Source organism: Mus musculus, chromosome 11 (assembly GCF_000001635.26).
Source record: "Mus musculus strain C57BL/6J chromosome 11, GRCm38.p6 C57BL/6J".
Classification (NCBI taxonomy): domain Eukaryota; kingdom Metazoa; phylum Chordata; class Mammalia; order Rodentia; family Muridae; genus Mus; species Mus musculus.
In genome coordinates this window covers 86,206,395-86,231,478 of record NC_000077.6, presented here as the reverse complement: position 1 = coordinate 86,231,478, position 25,084 = coordinate 86,206,395, and the positions used below count along the sequence as shown (strand labels likewise).

Genomic DNA, 25,084 nt, shown 5'->3' with positions numbered 1-25,084 from the left:
TATAGACCATGAGAAGAGACTGCTTTGGGGAGTTGCCAAGGGAAAGAGAAGTGATGCGGTAACTGAAGTGAATAAGGTCAGGAAGCGACTTGAAAATTATTTGTGTGTGTGAGTGCCTGTGTATGTAAGTACACCACAGGTACGGTGCCCACTGATCTTCTGGAATTAAGAGTGCAAGCAGGGGGCTGGCGAGATGGCTCAGCAGGTAAGAGCACTGACTGCTCTTCCAAAGGTCCTGAGTTCAAATCCCAGCAACCACATGGTGGCTCACAACCACCCACAGTGAGATCTGACGCCCTCTTCTGGTGCATCTGAAGTCAGCTACAGCATACTTATGTATAATTATAAATAAATCTTAAAAAAAAAAAAAAAAGAGTGCAAGCAGTTGTGAGTCACTGATGTGGGTGCTAATGCTCTCAATCACCTCTCCATCTCTCTAGCCCTGAATTTTTAAGATGAAAAAGAGACATGTTATTCTCTTGCTATTGAGAGGTGTGTCCTGCAGAGAGGGGTTGTTGAAGCCAGTCTCTGCAGTTACATCCTTGATGAATAGGAAGAGATGAGAGAGAAGACCTTTTCCTGGTAGGAAACACCCTGGTTAGGCGGTTTTCTCTGGTCTAGTTTTTGTCTTCCAAGGGTGTAAAGAACTTCACGCCATTGTTGAGAGGTTTTTGTCAGTAGCCAAAAGATTATTTGCCCCAAATATATTCTTACCTGTGATATTATGTGTAATCTCAGCACTTCACTTTTGGTTTTATTCTTATAAGAAACATTAGCAGCCACCTGCTAGATATAGAAGCTAGGACAGGAACTCTGAAATCTGAGGTAGAATCACATATTAGATTGTGATAGCTGTTAAACTACATCAGTGTATATTCATTGTTTATTTAAAAATACTTATGCACATGTGCATGTATATGTATATTGATTCTAGTTAAATCCTCATTTAAAAATATTTTAGAGATAAAAATTGTACATATTTATATTATTTATAGATTTAACTATCCTCAAGAAGATGCATAGTAAATAAAGAATTTCCTGTGTACTTATTACTTAGTTGAAATGTGAATATTCCTTGTATATTTCAAATATTTGTACCTGAAACACTGTGCTATTAGCTGGGCATAGTGCTGCACACTTGTATCAAAATTACCTCAAAGCAAGCTGCTTTTCTAGTATAAAAAGTTTCAGATGTACAATTTTTATTTGATTTTTGTTTTTGAGGCAGAGTCTCTTGTAGAGGCTGGTCTTGAACTCTCTGCCCAGCTGAATTGTGCCTGAACTCCTCATCCTCTTGCCTCTACCTCCCAAGTGAGTGGTTCAAATACAGGTGTGAGCTTCCATGTCTGGCCACAGTCTTACTCCTCAGTAGCTACAAGTACTGGAGGTGCTTAACTCACCCTCCAGCTTCATGTCACCTAAAAGAAAGTCTCGCCGTTCTCTACTCTGTCCTGTTACATGTAAAATATGCTTCTTGGTCACCAACAGAACAAGATTCATTGTTTCATTGTCTGGTACTTGGTAAACTGGTGCTCAGGTACCACCATGCCCACCCAGCGAGGCAATTTCAAGTGGCTAAGATTATAGTTGTGTATTTTATTTATTTATTTACTCATTCATTCGTAAAATTGTTTAATGATATAGTTTTATTTTATGTACATTGATGTTTTACCTGCATGTGTGTCTGTGTGAGGGTGTCAGATCCCTCAAACTAGAGTGAGAGACAGTTGTGAGCTGCCTTATGGGTGCTAGGAATTGAACCCCAGTCCTCTGGAAGAATAGCCAGTTCTCTTAATAGCTGAACCATTTCTCCAGCCCTTTTTTCTCACCCCATGGTGTTCTGTAATTTACATTAGTATCATTAAGCTCTAAGTCTGTGTTCATGACTTCTTTAGACTTCCTAAATATATGTGGAAAAATCTCCACTGAGTTTTTTTAGTGAATTCTTCTTTGCACTAAAACCTCCCATGATTTTGTTCCAATTCCAGGCATTTCCTAGGTCTTGCCTTATGTTTTTCCTTTATAGTCACTATAATTTGGTTGTTAATTTTTATCTGTTATACTTTCATATATCAAGTGAATTAAAAGTACCTTCAAAGTGTCTTTATTCCCATTTGTTTTGAAAGTTAAGATTTGTCTCTGATACTCTTTTATTTTATACTTTTACTGACAGCTTCCATGCAGAGGAAACCCAAATCATATTCTTCTTCTTTAATGGACCAAATTCCTATCAAGTTTCTTATTCGGCAGGCTCAAGGACTGCAGCAGGAGTTGGGAGGTATTCATTTTTCATTTGCTAAGTTTTATTGATATGATATATTTTACTGCTTATGCTATAATTTGTAGTAAGTATTCATTGTTATAAATGTAAACAGTTGAAGACTAAAGATGCTTTTTGTTCCCTTGCTGAATCCATTACCTCATTTCCTACAGATCACTACCCCCTAGAAAACTCCAGTTTTCAGTTTGACATTCATTTTAATTTTAAGTCATTTCTTTTCATATAGGATGACCCTAATATGATGGCTGATATTTGAGTGTTGGGGTACAGCTTGGTAGTAGAGTGCCTGCCTGGCATGTGTGATGCCCTGGGTTCATTCCCAGCACCACACACGACACATGGGTGCCCACCAGTACATACTTCTTATTCCCTTCATCTTATTAGGAGCTTATTTGGATATAACCCTATTGCAAACTTCAGTATGTCAAGTTCAAAATGCATTTGTGGTCAAGTATGGTGGCTTAGCCTTTAATCACAGCCCTTGGCAGGCTGAGGCAGTCTGGTCTACATAGTAAGTTCCAGGACAGCCAGATCTACATAGTGAGACCCTGTCTCGAAAACAGAACAAAACAAAACAAAAGGTAAAATTATTTGCCTCCTCTAAGCAACAGAATACTGAAGCTCAGCAATGCAATGCACTTCAGCGTAGTGCCTGTTTTCTGTCGTGATTGTATGGCTGGCTCACTCTGAGTTGCCCACTGCTGCTGCCTGGCATAACAGGAGAGTTTCTCATATTGCTAGCCTTGTACGATTTTAGAGTAAAGCCAACTGTACTTCCTTAACACTGTAAAGTTAAGAACTCATCAGTCTAACTGTCTAAAGCTGCAGACCTAGAGAATGACAAGTTCATACGGTTGAAACTAGTAGAAGCTCACATAATATTTTAAAAAGGTGGATGATATTATACACTACCTCCTTTTTCTCATGTTTCTCTTTTCATTGAGATTTGCACTCAGGGCAGTATGTGAATTAAGCTAGTACTATACCACTGACATATCTTCAGCCCTCTGCCTCTGCTGAGATATCAGCCCGTGTAGATCTACTTCATTATTTGAAACTGTTCCATAATATTCCATGATATTCTAATATGTATATAATAGTCTGGTTGTAAATATTGGTAAATAGACCTGTGAGAGTTTTAGAAACTTGATGTTTCTTAATAGCCACCTTTCATGTAACAGCGTGGTTTTCCTGTCTTTCTTTGCTGTGGTTGGTTTGGAATACGAACATGAGCCTTCATTGGACATGGTAGCCAGATAGATAGCTACATTTATTATAGCTTTACATAGTCTGTTTCTTTAAAAAACAAACAAACAAACAATATTTGGCAGTAACATGTTTTACTGAAAAGAGTATAATATGTAGATTGTTTGCACTTTTCTGTGTCTGTTGGTAGTAGTTTTAGTTGTACATATGTTTAGAAATTTAAAGTTCAGTAACACTTGATTATTACAATGCCTTTTTGAATGTAGAAACATCAGTTTTAGGCAGTCTTGATGGTTAGGCATGGTGGCACACGAAAATCTTAGTACTTGAGAACCTTTTTTCTCTTCTGAACTCCTAAAAGACTGCTGTGTTAAACAGCTTTCACGATGAGTGTCAAACAGTGGGGTGAAGTAGAGGAAAGCCAAGAAAGATTAGCGCAAGGAGTTTGTTTTTAGTTTTGTTTTTAGGTTTTTTGAGACAGGGTTTCTCTGTGTAGTCCTGGTTGTCCTGGAACAAACTCTGTAGACCAGCCTGGCCTCGAACTCAGAAATCTGCCTGCCTCTGCCTCCCAAATGCTGGGATCAAAGGCATGTGCCACCACCGCTTGGCGCAAAGAGTCATTCTTGACATACTGTGAAGTAGTTTTCTTGGGGACTTTTATTTAAAATGCTACACAGATTTTTTTTTTCTTAAATTAAAAAAATTTTTTTTGACTACTAATATTAAACTTAGGCCCCTATACACATAAAGCAAGTCCTCTGTCATTGATCTATCCCCTCAGTCCTTGTTTTGAGGTAATATCTCACTAAGTTGTCCAGGCTGGCCCTGAGCTCAGTGTGTAGCTGAAGCAAGATAGGACTGTACAGCTTCAACCTTCTGAAAAGCTTGGATTCTGCTCCAGGCCTGGCTAGAACTTCTTAAACTGTGGTCTACACTTGCAGAAGTGGGCGTGGCTAGAGCTGGGCATGGCATCTAGAGCCACAGTTGAGCCCTAGCTGGGCATGGCATCTTCACTATGCATGTACAGCAAGTTTCCTTAACTCCCGATGCTAGTGGGTGGGCCAGTGAGGTGAGAAACACCGTTAGTACACACCGCTGCTCCTTATGCTTGCTGGCTGCTAAAATCAGGAGGGGGGAGATACTGTTTTGAGAACTGAGAGTCCAGTTAACTTCCTGTTTTGTTTTTTAGGGCTGCATTCAGCTTTACTACGTCTTCTAGCAACTAATTATCCACATCTGTGTATTGTGGATGACTGGATCTGTGAGGAGGAGATCACAGGGACTGATGCGCTGTTAAGGCGAATGCTCCTGACAAGTAATGCCAAAACCCACTCTCCGAAACAGCTGCAGGAAGGTACAGTAACCGCTCATTCCCCTCCCACTACTGCTGTACAGAGGGGCTGGGCAGACTGGAATCCTATACTGTAACAAGCAGGTGTCTTTGGCGGTAAGGATTTCTAACCATCTCTTTGCTATGCTGGGAATTTCGTTGACATGTTTATAGCAGTTTTGGATTCTGTGTTATATCACTAAGAAGATTTAGAAAATTCACAAACTGGTTAGAAATAAATACAGTAGATCAAGGCAATGTACTTGCTATTAATGGGTAATGTTCCAGATTAGTGTCCCCAAATACAAATAGTGTGGGCTACATGTTAACATTGCATTAGCTGTATTAAAAAGTTTCAGTTCACAAGTCTTCTGAATACAATTACACAATCAGTGTAAGGATTGTTGTTGTATAATCTTTACTTGTGTTTGCAGTGACAATGTAGGCCTTGGCGCCCCACCCAAACCCAACCTGAATTTTTGTTGTTGTTGCTCTTGAATTCTTTAGCTGTTATTTCTAAGTCTTTTTCTCTTTTCCCTTTGGAGCTGCAGACTGAATCTGGGCCTTTTGTGCGTTCTGGGCCTGTGCTCTGCTACTCAGCTCTACCCCCAGCTCTTGAGGTCATTGTCTTTTTGTTTTCTCTACACAACTGAAGAAATTGTGAGCCAGTTGTCTTTGACATGTGGATTTTGGACCCAGATACAAAGTGACACGATGTTCTTTTCAGCTTTGGCTAGTTTTCTCCACATTCCTTTCAGGTTCTGTTGGTTTTCCAGGGTGACGTACATGCATGACTACCTGTTTCCCTTGAAGTATAGTTGGTTGGCCATGACCGGCTAGGTGTAGATATAGATATAGTGTTGTTCATGATGGCAACAAAATGAATTAGTTTTCCCATTTGTTATTTACTTTATGCATGTTAGCAGGATGTAATTAGTGACACTCTAGTAGAGAGATAATTCTAGATATTTAATAACAGCAATCTGCTGGATGCTAATCTTCTGTAATTGGACACCTAGAAGAAAGTATCAAGGAGCCTGAAACTTCCAAATTAATAAACTACACAAGCGGTTACCCCCAAAAATGAGGTTAGCTATTGTGTCACTACTAGGATTTTTAAAATGAACTTTATGAAATAACATCTGTACTTTCATGGAGTTTCACTTATTTTTATTACATTCTAATTTATTTGTTTAGTATATGTTTGTGTGGGGTCTTGCACATGCCATACTGCACATGTGGAAGTCAGGATAACATGAGGGAGCTGATCCCATCCTTCATGTGTGTGCAGGGATGGAACTCAGCTTGTCAGGCGTCACTTGCCTTGACCTGCTGGGCCATCACCTGCTGCTAACTGGGAAGTTTTCTAATGGCTTTAATGTTAGCTTCAGTGAAAAAGTAGCTGTGAGTGGAAGGCTTTCTTGATTTGTTTCATTCCTACTTTTAAGAAAGCAGCATTTATCTCTACTTGGTAAACATTATAGGATTTAGGAATGATTGCAAAATGTTGTCTTTAGCATTTTCAGCTGTCCCTGTAAGTCACACACAAGTGATGCAGATTATGGAACACTTGACTCTACTTTCTGCCAGTGAACTTATTCCATATGCAGAAGTACTAACGTCCAATATGAACCAGCTGCTGAATTCTGGGGTTCCACGGAGAATTCTTCAAACTGTCAACAAGTTATGGATGGTTCTTAATACTGTGATGCCAAGAAGGTAAATTCTGTCTACTGCTTTATGGACCAGAGAAAGTGTATAGCTTTGATAATGCACGGGGAACTTAGTTGTTAGAAAAATGCTCACAAGACCAGTCTTATTAATGGCTTTGAGTATGTAACAATAAAATTCCTTTCTGAAGATGACTAAAGATATTACATTGGGGTGCAGTGTTGCTTATCTTTAATCTCATCATGAATTTAGGAGGAAGAACAGGCAGAGCTAAGTCTGAGGAAGGCATGGTCTGTTATAGTAACTTGTCTCAAAAAATGGTTACATTTTAAAGAAAAAAGTATACTTTAAGAAATAAAAACTATTAGCAATTTGAGAACGTGTTTGAAGGTATTTTCCTCTGTGTAGTTATTTGTAGTTAACTGATTTGGATCATCATGTCTTACATCACTGCTGTGGTTCCAAATTCTGTTGCACCCTGAACCATTTGGACTGGCTTTAAAACCCTGATTCCCAGGCTGCAATCTATGCAGTTAAACCTGAGCGGTGCAGCAGGATCAAGGCATACGTTGTAAGAACAGATTCCTCTGGTGCAGCAGAGTTTGGAGAACAGGGTATGCCTTCACTGTGGTTATCAGTTGGCTGGCTCACAGATTGTGTCAGGCCAGTCTCGAGACCAGAACACTGGTCTGACTTAGCTGAGAGCATGGTTTAGTAGGTCTGGGAACTGCGGATGGTTGTTCTTTCTAAATTCAAGGATTTTGTTGCTATGAATGTTTGTTTTGGTTTTTCAAGACAGGCTTTCTCTGTGTGGCCCTGGCTGTCCTGGAACTCACTCTCTCTGTAGACCAGGCTAGTCTCTAACTCAGAGATCTGCCTGCCTCTGCCTCTCATGTGCTGGGATTAAAGGCGTGTGCCACCACTACCTGGCCTAAATTTAAGTTTTACTTTACATCAAATTAATAAATACACATAGTAATACTTCACACTTTTCTATTTTAGAGTCTGCTTACCCAGAGGAAACCATTATTCAGCTTAAAAAAATTCTAGCATTTACATTTTGTTCCTTATAGCTCAGGAATAGGCTTATAACAAGTACGGCTTCTTGATTTTCTAATTTAGACGTGGTTTGTAAAGTTTAGCAGCCTGACCGGCTTCCTTCCTGTGAAGCTTTCCCTTTATTTTCTAATATAGTTGTATCATCCAGCTAGAGCAATAGTCAGTGTTCATCTTATGATTATGCATTTACAGTTGAACGGTGCAGTATTACAATATCCTTTGGTTACCTTTTCTCTCTCTTTCTTGCTTCTTTTTCTCTGAGTGTGGAGGGGAATCACACTCAGGCTGTGAGCATGCTAGTCAGGTATGCTGCCCCTGAACTACACTTCATAAACACGTCTTTCTTATACGCAAGTGCCATTCCTCAAAGTTGGCATTGCTATAGTACTTACCTTGTTTTCATTTGTTAATGCTATCAATAACTAATAAATAGTTCATCTTAAACTATTAAGACTAGGTTTACTTAATAGGAATTACAACAGAAACTAATCTAACAGTAACATGATTTTTATAGGGATATCTCTTTCAGAGCTTTTCATCTTAACCCTCCCCCCTCCCACCACCCCGACATGCATGGTTGTCCTAGAATTACTGTTGTCTCTGCTTTGCTGGGATTCCAGTTTTCTTTCTTGGTTTCTGCCCACATAGAGCACATACTAACTGCAGCGCTTCCTGAGAAAGGCTGAAAGGGGCTGGCGGAGGCTCCGGTGTTGGGGCTTGCTTTCTTCTCACATGTGGTTGCTGATTTGCTTAAGTGTGCTTCATACATTTGAGAACACCATTCTGACTTGGACTTCCCACTGGCTGTTAGTGATCTGGTGTGTTGCTGGTTCCCAGCCCTTTGTATGTAGATAGCCATTGGTTTCTTCACTCATAAAAGGCTTTCCCCCTTTGTGTTCTGTGTTCTGGAATTTAATGATGTATTGGGTTTTTTTTTTTTTTTTTTTTTTTTTTTTTTTTTTTGGTGTTTTTGAGACAGGGTTTCTCTGTATAGCCCAGGCTGTCCTGGAACTCACTTTGTAGACCAGGCATGCGCCACCATACCCAGCTTAATGATGTGTTTTGAGTGGAACTTTTCCTCTTTCATAGTGTTGTGTTTCATAGTGTTGGTTGATTTTTATTTATTTATTTATTTTAAATTCTGGTGAGCAGTGTCTTGATTTTTAGAACTTTTTCTTCCTGGAATAAATTAAATTATGTGCATTTAAGTGTTGATATGTGCATGTGAGTAAAGGTGTCTGAAGAGGCCAGATACTGGATCTTGGGGGGTTAGAGTTACATGTGGTTGTGAGCCACCTGGCTTGGGTTCTGGGAAATGAATTCCTATCCTCTAGAAGACCAACATATGCTCTTAAGTTCTGAACCATCTCTCCAACACACACACAAAACCGCTTATGGTGGTACATTCTTGTGATCTCAGTTCTTGGGAGGGGGTGGAGGAGAAATCGGAAGTCCTGTCGTCATCCTGTGCTATATAGTGAGTTTGGGCCCAGCCTGAAATACATGAGAGCCTTTTTCAGAAACAAAAACAAAAAGAAACCCCAAAGTTTATTTTTATACCTGCTTTGCTTTTTTCTCTCTCTCTTCTTCTTTTATCTTCAAAATAACATTTTTTTTTTTTTTTTAGATACAAAGGACCAAATAACTTAGATGTCAGCTCTAACATAGCTATTATGAATGTGTTATTGTTTCCTCACTAGGCTGTGGGTAATGACGGTTAATGCACTCCAACCTTCCATAAAGTTTATACGACAACAAAAATATACCCAGAATGATTTGATGATAGATCCTCTCATTGTCTTGAGGTGTGACCGACGGGTTCACAGGTAAATTATTTAATTTCATTTGTTTTAATAGTGCTGTACTTTGGAGAATCAAAAGAAATTGAAGAAAATCATTTTAATATCTTTTTTTTTTTTTTTTTTTAAGATTTATTTATTTATTATATGTAAGTACACTGTAGCTGTCTTCAGACACTCCAGAAGAGGGAGTCAGATCTTGTTACGGATGGTTGTGAGCCACCATGTGGTTGCTGGGATTTGAACTCTGGACCTTCGGAAGAGCAGTCGGGTGCTCTAACCCACTGAGCCATCTCACCAGCCCTCATTTTAATATCTTATTGCTGTTAGGAATATATAGGTAATATAATTTATGCAGCTTTTTTTCTAGCTACATATATTCATAAATTATAGTCAGTGTAATATTAGTATGTGGATAATGAAGTCTGGCTTTAGAGAAAAGGAGTTCTTAGCTTTGGTAAAATCAAGAAAAGAAAGGAATGACCATTAGCTAATCTGCTAGCTCATTAAAAAGGTTTTGCTTCATTGTGTTTTATGTTGAAACAAGGTATCACTGTATAGCTAAGGGTGACCTTGAACTCCTAATTTTCCTGCTTCAGCCATTTTAGTGTTGGGATTACAGTTGTGTCCCCATATACATCTTGAAAAAATGATTTTAAAACACTGATTCATTTGCAAGCCATCACATACTTTAAAACTGTGACCCTTTTGATACAACTTGTCATGTTAGCTTCATGAATTCCACACATGTCTCTAATTCCTAGTTAATTATTTTGAAATGCCTTTAACTCAAAAGGCAGAATTTAATTGTCTCAAGACATTAACATTTGAATTTCAAATTGTCATGATAAATAACGAAGGTAAATAAGTTGAGGTGTCGACCTTTAATGCTCACCATCTGCATGGAGAAAGAAGAGAGCTGCATGAGTAGTGTGGTCTTGTGCAGGTGAATGCTGAGCTAAAGGAATTGCTTTGTTTTTATTTGAGATGGGATCTCACAATATAGCTCTGGCTGTCCTGGAACTCACTGTTTAGACCAGGCTGTCTTCAAACTACAGAAAATCACAACCAGGTAGTGTTACATAATGGCACATGCCTGTAATTCCAGCACTTTGTAAGTCTAAGCAGGTATTTCAGGAGTTTAGGGTCATTGTCACCAACTATGTAAATGTGAGGCCAGTCTGGACTAGAATGAATCTATAAAAAACCAAACCAAAACAAAAATGGGCTTGTGAGATGGCTGAATGGGCATAGGTGCCTGCTGCTGAGACTAATGATCTCAGTTTGACCCTCATGACACAATGGTAGAAGTGGTACACATGTACTCCAACATATACACAAATACACATGTGTATAACGTAAATGAATAAATGTAAAATGTCAACAAGAATAACCTCCACCAGCCAAAAGGACAACCACTAGAGATCAAATACCATAATGATAGAGATTAGAGATACTCAAGGAACGTTCGTTGTCTTTGATTGGTCTTGGCTCTTTTGAGACATGTTTACTATCTAGCCTTGGCTGGTCTGGAGGTTGAGTAGTCCAGGATAGCCTTGAACTCAGGATACTTTTCCTGTGCCTCTGGAGGGCTAAGATTCCAGATGTATACCTGCATGTCCTACTCTGATGGGAAGATTCTGAGAAGAATCTTTGGAGCAGAGGGTTAAATTTTGAGAATAGTGTGCTTTTTGACTGAGAAAATAAGTTAGACTATAGAGAGCCTTGATTGTTAGGCAAGATAGAGTAAAATGTCTGCTGTGTAAACCACAGACCCCATGTGAAAACCAGGTGTAGCAGCAGACCTTAAACCCATTCTGATGAGGGTCGGGGAACGGTGGATTCCTGGCTGTCATTGGCCAACCAGTGTGGCAGATTGATGAACTGATTCAGTGAGTCACATAAATATATAAGGAGGGGAACGAGCTTGCATATATATTTATGCAACTGGCATCTTACAGTTGATGGCGTTCTCAAAGTGATAAAACCTAGGAAAAAATCATCTACATATAATTTGCTGAGATCAAGATTTCATAGGAAACAGAATCATCAGAATAAATATAGTAGCTAATATATGTAAACCAGCAGTTTAGTCTAGAAAGCAGGCATTTCTTTTATTCTAATTTTTACCTTTATTTGTTATGTATGTGTGTGTGGAGGGGTGGTGGTAAGCATACCATGACATATGTATGAAGGTCAGATGACAACTTCATGAAATTGCTTCTCTCATGCTACATTCATGTGGGTCCCAGGTCACAGAGCTTTTATGGCAAGTGCCTTTACCTGCAGAGTCACCTCACTGATTGGAAATAATGCATTTGTAAAACAATGATCTGTGTTAAAAATCTACTTAGTAGATGACTTTGAATTTCCTCAGGAGATTTAGTTTTCCAAGAAAGCTGTTGAAGTATGCTATCAGAATCTATGGGCTGTTTTTGTAGCTTAAACCTTTCACTTGAACCGGGTGTGGTGGCGCATGCCTTTTATCCCAGCGCTTGGGAGGCAGAGGCAGGCGGATTTCTGAGTTCAAGGCCAGCCAGGGCTACAGAGAAACCCTGTCTGGAAAAACCAAAAACAAACAAACAAAACAAACCTTTCACTTGAGAACCTTTACTTATGTTAAGAGGTGTACATTCTTAACAATTAGCTACATTTTAAATTTGGGCTGTGCTTACCCAGGCCCCTGTGGCTGAATGCTTTATCTATAGCTATACTGTTGTGTATACTATATATTACATTATCCATGTATACTACACTGTGTGCTTCTTTCTTAGATGCTATTTCTTAGATCAGATTGGTAAAAATAGAATTTTAACCAATGCAATATACTCATTTTTAAGATTTTTATTTGTTTTTTTTGTTTCCAAAACCCCCCCAATCACTGTTCTCTTGCATAGCCAGCACCTTGGGGCCTATTTGCCTCTTTTCGGGGGGTGTAGAGTCCCTTCTCCTTCTTCTTCATGGGACAGTCTCGCCCAATGACCTTTTTCTTTCTTTCTTTCTTTTTTTTTTTTTCCGAGACAGGGTTTCTCTGTGTAGCCCTGGCTGTCCTGGAACTCACTGTGTAGACCAGGCTGGCCTCAAACTCAGAAATCCACCTGCCTCTGCCTCCCAAGTGCTGGGATTAAAGGTGTGCGCCACCAGTGCCTGGCCATTTTAAAAATTTTGATTCCTGTTTTTTTTTTCTGCCATCTAGAAGGACTCAACCAATTACCATTCTATTACACTGTTTTATGTTGTATATCTTCTTGTATATTTCTGTTTTATATTGTACAAGAAAGTGAAGAATAGATTCCCTTTTTATTTTATATTTATTGGTTATTGTTATTGTTTATCTTTCAGAAAAGTTTTTCTATTATTTTTTTTTTTTTTTATTGATTTAAAGAGTTCTTCATCTATAACGTGTGTGAAGACTGTCACAGGCCAGGTGTGGTGGCACATGCCTGTAATCTCAGCACTCTGGAGGCTGAGGCCGAGGCCGAGGAGTCATCCATTGATTGGGCTGTGACTCTTTGTTTAATCAAGTTAGCATATAGATGAATGCATTTCATTCTGAAGACTCTGCTTTAAACACACCCACCCCCCCCAACCCCCCACGGAAAAGTGTTATCAGTTCTTCCTACATATGTTGTAGTTTTACATGTTTGGGTGCCAGAGCTTGAGGCTCAGTGTGTCCCCTCCCTTGAGCTACAGCCATAGCCCTAGGGCTTTGCTTTACATTTTTTTTTTTAAATCTTCATAAAGTTGAAGTTTACTTTTACCAGGTAATCTAAATTCTAATGGTTTTTAAAAGATACTGTACACCATACATAATGATAATGAGGATTTGCCTAGTGGTAGCAATGTGTGTGGACTTAGATCTCAAATGAGCTAGCCCTGTGTGGATAACTTTGGGAGCTGAGTGAAGGGGTCTGTAAGATTCTTTACTAATATCCATTTTTCTTTGTTCTTCTGATACTTTTCATATGTACTAGTATGCAAAAACAATGGTATACAGTGAGAACTCTCCCTCTCACAGCTGTGGCAAACCCAAAGCTTTGCTGGCTGCTTTTGACCAATTCCAGTTCTGTATCCTCTGGAATTCCTTACTGTGTCCATATAGCCTTGTTCATCATTGTGCGGCATGCATTTCTAGTTCTGGTTGTAGCTAGTTTTTATATTTATATTCTCTCTGATACATTTTTTCTTTTTTGTCTAGGTGTCCCCCACTAATGGATGTTACTTTACACATGCTCAATGGGTACCTCCTTGCCTCTAAAGCTTACCTTAGTGCCCATCTAAAGGAAACGGCAGAGCAAGATAGACCTTCCCCGAATAATACAGTAGGCTTGGTTGGACAGACTGATGCCCCAGAAGTGACCAGAGAAGAACTGAAAAACGCATTACTGGCTGCTCAGGTAAAATTTGCTAAAGTAAAGTTTCATCAAATGGCCTGTTTGTTTGTAAATAAGTAGATGCTGACATTGTGTGCTCCTTTTATTCTAGAATCTAAAATAATCTTATCTTTGCTTCTGAGTGTCAGGTAGACCCTCATTATGAAAACTTAATATGAATAATATAGATTTATATTTATCAAATTATAAACCTTTAACCAGTCTTGTCATACTTCACTTGATTGACATATTATTGGACACCTGTGTGGCAGATACTGTACAAGGACTAGGGACATGGTGGTAAAGGAGATATAACTTTTAGTTACTTGTTTTTAATGATGAAATAGAAAAATAAATTGGATGTTGGAGACAGACCTTATAGAGAAAAATAAGTAAATACATGACATTATAAAGTGTCAGGCTGCCTTCCATATAGGAGCTGCAAACAGGTCACGTCTCAAGTCCTGCTCTGTAAAGTGAAACAGAGGGAAATGGAGAGGCACCTGCTAGAATCTGAGAGGGAGGAAGGGATTTAGGCTCAAGTCGGCTGTAAGTGGTACCGTTAATATAAATGTATGTAGTGACCTATTATGCTGGCTGTTTTCTTTATCCTAGCTAGGTCCCCATGAAAGACACAGAGAGACCAAGATGTATTTTCAAACTTTACCTCAATATCTGTGTAGTCAATTATCTGTTCTAATCTCCTAAACTAATCTGGCTACCCCATGCCAATATCCTCATAATACTGGCATTTAGGGCCCTCTATGCTCCAGCTGAACTCTCCTGTTGTCTCCTTTCGTCCTTGACTCCTGGCTCAGTCTGTATTCCTCTTCTCTCTCCCCTGCCCTCGATGGCAGAAGTCCCGCCCTGTTCTTGCTTCTGTCAGCCATTGGGTGATCAGCTTTTATTGACAAGGCAGAGAATAAAATGGTAAGAATTTACTTGAAACAGGAGATTTTTGACATAAGAATATTGTGTCTGAATCGAAACAAGATAGGAGAGCAGAGAAATCAGCATTTGATTAACACAAGTATAATTTTTTTGTTGTTTGTTTTTTTTGAGACAGGGTTTCTCTGTATAGTCCTGGCTGTCCTGGAACTCACTTTGTAGACCAGGCTGGCCTTGAACTCAGAAATCCGCCTGCCTCTGCCTCCTGAGTGCTGGGAATAAAGGTGTGTACCACCACGCCTGGCTCACCACGATAATTTTTACGTAGTGCACAAAAATATTATGCCTACAGTCTGCTTTGGAGGCCATTGGCTTTGATTACCTGTCAAGTAGATATTTATGAACTGAAGTCTGCACTTCTGCCTAGTGGTATACAACCCTTCAGAAGAATGCCAGATGCTAATTTACATGCTGTTTTTGTTTCTTTTGTTTTTTTCAAGACAGGGTTTTTCTGTGTAGCCCTAGCTGTCCTGGAATTCATTCTGTAGACCAGGCTGGCCTTGAACTCAGAGATTCACTTGCCTCTGCCTCCCAGGTGCTGGAATTAAAGTTGTATACCCTCACCTCCTGGCTACTTGCTTATTTTTATCTTATGTGTGTAGGAATTGTACATTTATGTCTGTGCAGCATTTGTATGCAGTGGCCTTAGAAGTCAGAAGAGGGTATTAGAATCCCTGGAACTGGAGTTAGAGGATACTTAGTTGTGAGCTGCCATATGAGTGCTGGGAATTGAACTTCTGGAAGAGCAGCCGTGTTGCTAACAACCCAGCCACCTCTAGTCTCCTGCATATGTTTGTTTGTATGGAAAAAGTGATTTGTTTTGTTTATTTCAGATACATCAGGAGTTTTTAGCCTTACAATGTGAGACCCTCTGCATTGTTAACCGCTTACTTCTGCTCTAAGAATTACCATATTCATGGTGTTGTGCCATTCTGTTCATATGAAAATCGGGATTTCATTTTCAGATCAGCTTCTCCAAGGCTCCTTACATGTACTTTTTTATCTGCTTGTAGGACAGTGCTGCTGTCCAGATTCTCTTAGAAATTTGCTTGCCGACTGAAGAGGAAAAGGCAAAAGGTGCCAATTCAGACATCTCCCTCAGGAATACTCAAGGTGTCACCACCATCAGCACTCCAAGTAAAGAAACAGAAGAAGGAGAAGACAATTTGCTCTGTAACCTTCGGGAAGTTCAGTGCCTTATCTGTTGCCTGTTACACCAAATGTACATTGCAGATCCCAACATTGCTAAACTTGTTCACTTTCAGGTATGCGCCCAAAAGAATGTGTTTGGATTTGTTCTTGAAGGCTCTATGTATTCAATTAATACAAGCCATGTGAAAATGAGAAAGGATCATGGTCTTTTGCAATATTTAGAAAAATCTAAATTTTCAGTACTGATAAAATATTCAAATACTTTATCTCTTTTCTAATTTGTCAGGAAAGTTCAATTACTGACACATTTACATATATTTGGTGTTTGGAGCAGATTCTCTAGAAAGGAAGTGAAGCTTCACTTTCCTCTCCCTCTGTCCTTGACGTCTCCTTTTCCTCCTGAGACAGGGTTATCCATGTGAACTTCTGCCTCTGACAGTCGCAGGGATCCCGTCTATGCACATCTGTTTGGATTTCATACCGGAGCTTATTGCCCAGCCAGAACTTGAAAAACAGGTAATGCGTATTTTAAAACTTGAAGAAAATTTTGATTACTTTTCAGTGTGGCTATTAGAGGAGATATTTTATAAATTTTATCATTTAAACTTTTCAAAAGATTTAACATGTTGATTTTGTATTCCAGATATTTGCTATACAGCTGCTTTCTCACTTGTGTATCCAGTATGCATTACCAAAGTCACTTAGTGTGGCTCGCTTAGCTGTCAATGTTATGGGGACTTTGCTAACAGGTGTGTAGCCAATCAACATCAACAAAAGTATCTAATCACACTTATTACATGTATTTTCTGAACTTTAAGACTCAGCAGCTCTTATTGAGACAAGATTTTTCTCTGTGGTCTTGGCTGTCCTGGAACTCACTGTGTAAATCAGGCTGACCTTGAACTTACAGAGATCCTCCTGACTTTGCCTCCCAAGTGCTGGGATGGCATGTGCTACTATGGTTAGCTTATTGGTGGGTTTTTTTTTTTTTTTTTCGGGGGGTGGGGGGTTTCAAGACAGGGTTTCTCTGTGTAGCTCTGTCCTGGAACTCACTCTGTAGACCAGGCTGGCCTCGAACTCAGAAATCCGCCTGCCTCTGCCTCCTGAGTGCTGGGATTAAAGGCGTACGCCACCAACTGCCCAGCGCTTATTGGTGTTTTAATGAGTCAGTATGACATGGTATATGTTGTTCTTATCTTAACCTATGCCATCCTTTGAGTTACTTTTCTTTTTTTAATTCCATACTTACAAATATGATTTATAGGATAGAAGAAGCATAGACACCTTTGTTTTGGGAATGTGTATATAAGAATTTAATAAATATTATATATTAGTTATAATACTTTTTCAATAAATAATGAAATTATGAAAATAATATCTGTAGAATTAGAATACAAATTAGAAATTACTAAGTGTGCTCAATTCCAGAAACAAAAATATTTGAAAATGTCTTAAATAGCTGGGTGGTGGTGGTGGTGGTGGTGGTGGTGGTGGTGGTGGAGGATGCCTTTAATCTCAGCACTGGGAGGCAGAGGAAAGTGGATGAGGCCAGCCTGGCTACAGAGTTCCAGGATAGCCAGGGCTACACATAGAAATACTGTCTCAAAAAAAAAAAAAGTAATAAATTAACATATACATTAGGTATTTCCTTAAATTCTATAACCTATTCCACAACTTACCCTGTATTTTACCCACCTTCTAGTTCGAAAAGTAAATGTTATAAAAGAAAACTACTTTAAAGTTATGAGTACGTTCCATCCTTTAGACAGTTATGTTCTTTCTCTGTGTTCCTTCAATAGTTTGTTTGTTCATTTTCTTTCTATTGTTTTCACCTCATGTTACAGTAATCTATAGTGGTCCAGGGTTCCTGTTGCATTTAGTCCTGGTGTTACCACTAACTGTTAATGTCACCTGGAACAAGCGTTACTTTTTCCTCAGGACCTCAGATTCTTGCCTTGCACGCGCTAGACAAGAACTCTATGCTAAGTACTTCTCTCCTTCCCAGCCTTGGAATTGGAATAACGTTATTTTTTTAGAAACAGGGCCTCACTATGTAGATCATGCTGTCCTCAAACTCAGAGCTCTGCGTGCCTCTGCCTCTTGGTGGCTGAGATCTTTTAGAGGCATGCACAACCACACTGGGCCTTAGAACAACTTTTAGAACTTCTTTAAAGTTTTCTCATCTGCACAACCGGTGTGATCCACTTGTGAGAACTGGGTGAAATAATGCAAGCAGTGTACTTATCATAGTACAGGGTCATAATAAAAATGTGGGTCTTGGTGATGACTAATTAGTAGAGTACAGGCTGTTAAAATTAGAGTGGACAGCATCCTATAAAACTTCGTCTTCCAGGGGAACACCAGGGCCAAGAAGTGGGAGTGGGTGGGTAGGGGAGCAGGGCGTGGGGAGGGTATGGGGAACTTTCAGGATAGCATTTGAAATGTAAATAAAGAAAATATCTAATAAAATAAAAAAAATATGAGGACCTTAAAAACAAAGCAAAAAACTTAAGTCTTTTTTTTTTTGTGTAGGATGCCTGTGTTGAATTTATATTTGCAACTAAACAATTGTGTTGCTTTTCTTCCCACCAGTTCTGACACAAGCTAAGCGGTACTCGTTTTTCATGCCAACTCTTCCAAGTTTGGTCTCCTTTTGTCGAGCATTTCCTCCACTGTATGAGGATATTATGTCTTTGCTAATTCAAATAGGACAAGTGTGTGCCTCTGATGTTGCCACTCAGACAAGAGACATTGATCCAATCATTACACGTAAGTGCTACTTCACTTTAATGTTTCAAACAAGACTATATTCATTTCAGAATATCTTGCCTTAATTATTTTCTCTCCTTACTTTGTAGGTCTTCAACAAATAAAGGAGAAACCTAGTGGATGGTCTCAAATTTGTAAGGATCCATCTTACAAAAATGGATCCAGGGACACTGGAAGCATGGATCCTGATGTCCAGCTCTGTCATTGTATTGAAAGCACAATAATTGAAATAATAAACATGAGTGTTAGTGGAATTTAAAAAAAGTTTTAAGTGCAGCCACTTGCTATACTGAATCTGGACTTTATGAGAACTCTAAACTGAATGAGAATAGTGAGATCTTGGAATTGCTGAAGTGACTCAATTCAGCATGAGGATAATTTAGAGCTCTCTGAGAATTATACTTGTTTGATTGGCATATCTTTGGATCTGCTCTGATGGTATGTTTATATTGTAGCAGCTGAACTTCTTTTCCACTGGAGACACTTTAAGAAACTTGTCACTAGAAAAGGATTGGTTCCTGTACTTAGCATTTGACGTGAAGAAAGATTGCCAGGCCTTTAATTTAATTGCTTAAAAAAATGAGCCTGTGGATATCCCTCATATTTGTGAGCTTTCAACAGTTTTCAACAAAGAGAGGAGAGGAAGGAGAAAGAGGGATGTAGGGCAGGAACCATTTAGAAAAAATTACCATTTAAGTACACAGAAATCTTACAGACTTGTAATGCAAATAACAGTATTACAGGTTGAACTTCTAATTTGTTAGAGACAGTAGTAGGATGGCTTTAAAAAAAAAAAAAAAAAAGCAGGTAAGGCAGGTGTGGTGGAGCATGCCTTAAATCCCAGCCTAGGGAGAAAGGGAGAGGCAGGCAGACCTTTGACCAGGCCAGCCTGGTTCACGTAGTGAGTTCCAGGAAAGTCAGAGCTACATAATGGACCCTGTCCAGACTACTAAATGACTGCCTTGGAATTACAGATGAAGATACAAAGATTTCACAAATCTGCTTCAATTTTTCCCAATATATGAAGCCATATGTTTAAAGAGATACTTGAATTCTTTGAAATTTTAAGATACTGATTGTAGTTACAGTAACATCTTTGTGCAAAGAAGAACCTGAAAGTAAATTTCATTTATTCTTTTTAAAATTTATTTTTGTAATACTGTATTATCTAGTTCTCAGAGGAGCAAAGATGTATCAAATTAAATGAACTTTAGAGCAATAAACCCCAATAGTGCTCTTGGTTCATCAGCAGGATTATAATTCACATTTTACTTTGAGGAGATCTTTGAGTAAGAAAATACAGTATTTGAACCTCAGGAAAAATTATAATGTGGAAAATGCTGTGTTGCTGACTTTTTCAGCCCTCTGTTAGGAGCTTCACGTTTAAGGAGATGCATTCAGATAACCATAATCATTTTTGTAAAATTAAGTACCTATATACAAGGTACTTCTTTGCTCTTTGAGAAATACCTCAATCATATGTCACCCTACTCAGAGCGGACCTCTGGTTAAAGAAGGTAGTAAGCTAAAAGGAAAGTTATCCCTCCCCCCACAAAGGAACTTAGCTTCATCCTTTCCTCTCGTACATAGTCACATCTCATTTTTCTTTGTCACTCCTGACCCTACCTCATGAAGGTGTTCTATTAAAACAAGTTTATAGCTGTTTCCAATCATGAAGTACATCGTATCATGCATGGTGGAATATATATAACTTTTTATTAGATGCTTAATGTTCAATTAATTAATTTTGATGTGAAGAGTAAAAGAATATGCTTTAAAGATATACCACAAGAATTTTCCTATTTTTAAATGAGGCAGTTCTGAAGTCTCTTAAGATTAAATACAACTGCTCCCGTTTTGTTTGTAAATGAGACCTTTCTGGAAGTTTTTCTGTGAATAGTAGAATCCTTTAGGAATTCTGAATTATTTGAAGTATGTTTTGTAATGAAATACAGTACACATTTTGTGGATCAATTTTCAAAGACTAGTCATAACCTACTGTGTTAAAGTAATAACATAGCCTGTTTTTCATCCAATTTGTTGATGATGTAAATAAAATATGTAAATAATATTAGTAAATGTTAATATTCATATATCTTAAGTTAAGGTTATAAGCTTTGTCACAATGTGATTTTTTTTATTCAAGTCAAAACAGATGTGTGCAACTATTTTGGATATTGATTTATAAACATTCATTCTTTAACAATGAACTGTAGCTTTTATGTTTTATTTCACAACTGTTAATGTAAAATTACCAGGAGGGAGTTAGAATCTAGGACACCCTAGTTCTGGGGCTTTAATATATCCCTTTCTTTAAGGTCACATAAATGAAAGGAACCCTAGAAATTGTAGTTACCGATGGTTATGAGTCCCATATGGGTGCTAGGAATGTAACCTGGGTCCTGTACAAGAGAAGCAAGTGCTCTTAACCACTGGTCCACCCTCTTCAGATCCTGGAGTCTGCTTTTATAAAACAAATTTCACAGGACATATTTTTTTCTTGGAAACAGCTTATTTTTAAAAATCATTTTACTGAATAATCTATTGAACTGATAAATTAGAACTTGTACCCCATTACTAGACTAAAGACTATAAATTTTCAGTGTTACAACTGAAACTTGTCAACTGAGGAATTCACTTTTAGATTATGCTTTTAGGATAAATTAAGGGCATTGAGCTTACTATGTCAAAGGTAATGTATTTTATAATTACAAATTCCATCATTTTAGGAAGCTGCATAACCAAAAGAAAGCAGGGAAAACAACCAGTCTTGCTCTCTAATTAACTGAAGAAAAGTACTTCACAGTTTTGCCTTTTGGAGTTTCTATTAGTTGGATCAAGGTTAGGCTACAAACAACAACAATAATAGAATATCTATTAAAACAATCTAATGGCCAAGAAATTAATTTGTCAAGGTCGTGGTTAAACCCCTTATAATTGAGGAAATTGTACTTCTTGGCAAGGAATAAAATGTTATGTAAGGTAGGTGAACTCTAGTATTAGATCGATGTGATCTGGAGAGATTATCCATCTCAGATTCTATCCAAGAAAGCCTTGAACATCAAGAAATAACATACAAAGTACCACAGGACCTTCTCACTAATTTTAGCATTGTAGTGACAATTCTGGTGCAGTCTGCATTCCTCTTTCTTCCCATACTGTAACCATGGAGGTTACTTGCATGATAGACAACAGGAAAAAGGTTTCCTTTTCGTTGCAAATTAGTCTTCTAGTCCTAGGGGACTAGCTGTGTAGGTTAAATCATCCATTTCCAAAAGGGGTACTGTAAGACCCTTAGAGCCTTACGTCCAGGGAGGCCCACTCACAGAAACAGAGACGGAGATCGATGCAACAAGCAAGAGGTTTAATGATCCAGCGCATTGGGGCCATCCTGCAATTAGGGCAGAGGCTACCCTGAACATTTCAAGCATCTTTTATACAGTTCTTGGGGGCAGACTTCAGCAACAGTATGAGTTGGTTAAAGCTTATTAGTAGTCTGTATCGACCTTTCTCAGCATTGGTTGTTCTAAGTGGGGTGAGGTCTTTGTTATCTTCAAAGGGGAACTGAATTATCTGCACCTGGCCCACCCTGCTCTGCAGTAAAGGCCTTCCTGTTTTTCTGGGACATTCTGGGAAGAGGAATTAGTCATAATCCTTCTGTACCCAAAGTCTTATTTCTGGCAAGATCCTCCTTCTAGCAGCCATTTTGTGCTTCTTAAACTTTCACATTCCCCCCTTTTTCTTGTATTTCAGTCATGAAATTATAGCTCATTCTGACTTAACTCTTCATTTATTTATTATATGTAAGTACACTGTAGCTGTCTTCAGACACACCAGAAGAGGGAGTCAGATCTCATTACGGATGATTGTGAGCCACCATGTGGTTGCTGGGATTTGAACTCAGGACCTTTGGAAGAGCAGTCGGGTGCTCTTACCTGCTGAGCCATCTCACCAGCCCCCTGACTTAACTCTTGATACTGTTGTCTCAGCATTATAATCTGAACTGTGCTTATGTGTTCTCTAATAAAAGCTAGCAAGCAATTTAAAATGCAGGGAACAAAAGTTAAAAGCAACATCAGGATTAGCAATGGTCCCAGAAGGATAGAAATCAGGGTCGTGAAGCCACGGGGAAAGAGTTAAACCAAGATTAAACCACCCCTGGTTCTGTTTTCTTTCTCTCTTTCTTTTCGCCAGCCCCTTTCTCACTTTGGCCATCGAATCTTTTACCACTCCAGAGTGGTCTATGTAGAAGCAGCATTCTTCTTTTAGGGCTGCACACAGATCTTGTTGGAGGAACAGGAGATCCAAGCCTCTCCTATTTTGGAGGACCACTTCTGACAGCAAGGTCAGAGACTCCTGGAGCTTAGAGATGGAGTTTTCCATCTCTACAATATCAGCATCTATGGCAGCCCTCAGACTTTGGTAACTCTGGGTCTGCAAGGCCAGTGCAGATGATCCCATAGCAGCCCCTGCCACTCCCAGCCCCACCCCCAACAAGACTGAACTTTTCCCACACACAGTCCCTGCCCAGTTATAGCTGACAAGGTTAAGTCTGGCGCTCTGCTGCTGCCACTGGTATGTTGTGGCATCAGAGTGATTTTAGCATTTTTATAAATACCATGCCTTCATAGTAAGGAGGAGCTACATCATAAACAGAGTCAACATGATTTAGTGGCTTCAGGGTTGGTGCTGTTGATAATTCTGAAAGCTTCTTGAACTAGATGAGTTAAATGAGATTGCCCAGGCGATTAAAGGGAAACAGTCTCCGTGATCCTTTTTGAAGGAGCCACAGTACCACGAGAATTGGGTGGGGGTGTTGGCCTGGAACTAGAGGGGGGTGTTGGCCTGGGATTTATCTCATCTGGGGCCAAGACTTTGTTGGGGCCTAAAGGATTGTAGGGGGTCTCTATTTTTAATCTGATAGTGAACAATAATCCCTCATCATATCTTTCCTTATAAAGCCTAAGACCCCAGGTGTATCCTTTTGTCCATTCTAGAGCTCTTTTCCCTGGTTCAGTGAAGGTGACACGGAGTGGATGGCACCAGTCGGTACACTCGTCTAGGTCAAATCCTCCAGGTACGTAAGACTCTAGGGAATAGTTGGCTCTTACTTTAATATAGTCCCAGCTCGAGGAGGGCTTCCAGTAGACTTCACCTGAAGTCTCACAACCCCAGCTCTTGCAGAAGAAGTCAGTCTTACCTCCGCATTTTGGATTGAGGGACTGACTTCGGTGGGGCCCGGGGCAGACATAGAAGGGGTGGATTCGAAGCATGCTTCTATCCCTTTGGTTAGAGCAACCACCCCATGGGTCTCTTGGATGTTTTTCTACATACGGAGGGGGTGTTGAAGGTGCCCTCTGAATGTCAGAGTACCCCTCCAAGTCCCATCCAGGAGGTGCTCCTATAGCCAACTTACAGATGTCAGGGAAAAGGTCAGGCCACCAGGTAGATGGAGTGGTAACCTTGGATAGACTCCAAATAGTGTCTCCAGCCCCTGATATCACCTGCCACGTTAGGTTGCGTGGCTGGTGGGGACCAAGGTCTGCAGAATATAAGGAGAAGAAACTAAGATACAGTACCAGGGGAAGGGCTTGCATCTTTGGACCCTTTGACGATCTTCACTTTCAGAGGGTTCTCCGTAGCCTGGGCCTTCCAGACAGGGTGGTTTCCTGGAATTCTGGTCTCAGCTAAGGGGGCTGGCTTCACATGTGAGGCATGTATCCAGGCAGCAATTCCATCCACTTTGACAGCCGTTGGAGTAGTTAGCAGTACTAGATAGGATCCTTTCCAATGGGGCTCGAGCCTCTGGGCACGATGTTGCCTCACGTAGAATGAATCTCCAACCTCGAACTGATGCGATGTCTTAGGAGTATCAGGCTCATATGCAGCTGCCAGCTGTGATCACACTTCTCTCTGCACCAGCTGCAGGCCTTTTAACCTGGCATACAAATCATTGTTACTATGACAAGTGGGCCCAAGGATGTCCCCCAGGAAAGTCAGGGGAGCAGGAGTTCCATATAAGATTTCATAAGGAATCAGACTAAAGTGGGAGGGGGTATTCCTGACTCTAAACAGGGCCAAGGGAAGGAGCACCACCCAGTCAGCGCCAGTCTCCATGGTCAATTTTGTCAAGGTCTCTTTTAGAGTTCTGTTCATCCTCTCTACCTGCCCTTAGCTTTGAGGTCTGTAAATACAGTGAAGTTTCCAGTTGACCTCTAGGTACTTGGCCACTCGCTGGCTTACCTTGGCAACAAGGCAGGGCCATTGTCAGATCTGATTACCTTGGATACTCCAAATCGGGGAAAAATCTCTTCCATTATCTTCTTTACCACCACTGTGGTGGTCTCTTGTTTGGAAGGGAAGGCTTCTATTTATCCTGAGAAAGTGTCTATGAAAACTAGAAGATATTTGTAGCCATACTTGCCTGGTTTTATCTCAGTGAAGTCCACTTCCCAGTAGGCTCCCAGCTTACCTCCCCGAGGTCTCTTACAGGAAG

At 39.6% G+C, this 25,084-nt stretch overlaps 1 protein-coding gene and 1 long non-coding RNA gene across 14 annotated transcripts in view; one reads left to right on the top strand and one right to left on the bottom strand.

The window, feature by feature from the left end:
* Ints2 (integrator complex subunit 2) overlaps positions 1-20,798 on the top strand; it is a 46,929-nt gene extending 26,131 nt beyond the window's left edge. For 11 of the 12 annotated variants that reach the window (XM_006534180.3, XM_030246300.1, XM_006534176.3 and 8 more), the window contains 10 exons: positions 2,174-2,278; positions 4,677-4,841; positions 6,335-6,536; positions 9,248-9,373; positions 13,545-13,743; positions 15,681-15,932; positions 16,228-16,335; positions 16,463-16,568; positions 18,412-18,588; positions 18,678-20,798. In XM_006534180.3, coding sequence (XP_006534243.1) covers positions 2,174-2,278; positions 4,677-4,841; positions 6,335-6,536; positions 9,248-9,373; positions 13,545-13,743; positions 15,681-15,932; positions 16,228-16,335; positions 16,463-16,568; positions 18,412-18,588; positions 18,678-18,847 — 1,610 coding nt within the window. In that variant the 3' untranslated portion in view covers positions 18,848-20,798. Of the gene's footprint in view, positions 1-2,173; positions 2,279-4,676; positions 4,842-5,368; positions 5,438-6,334; positions 6,537-9,247; positions 9,374-13,544; positions 13,744-15,680; positions 15,933-16,227; positions 16,336-16,462; positions 16,569-18,411; positions 18,589-18,677 lie in introns of those variants that run through there. The other variant, XR_879737.3, reaches the window with a different exon arrangement.
* Brip1os (BRCA1 interacting protein C-terminal helicase 1, opposite strand) overlaps positions 1-25,084 on the bottom strand; it is a 103,084-nt gene that overhangs the window by 72,965 nt on the left and 5,035 nt on the right. Inside the window, exon 2 of one of the 2 annotated variants that reach the window (NR_130959.1) lies at positions 24,168-24,526. This is a non-coding gene — a long non-coding RNA (BRCA1 interacting protein C-terminal helicase 1, opposite strand). Of the gene's footprint in view, positions 1-20,286; positions 24,527-25,084 lie in introns of those variants that run through there. The other variant, NR_130958.1, reaches the window with a different exon arrangement.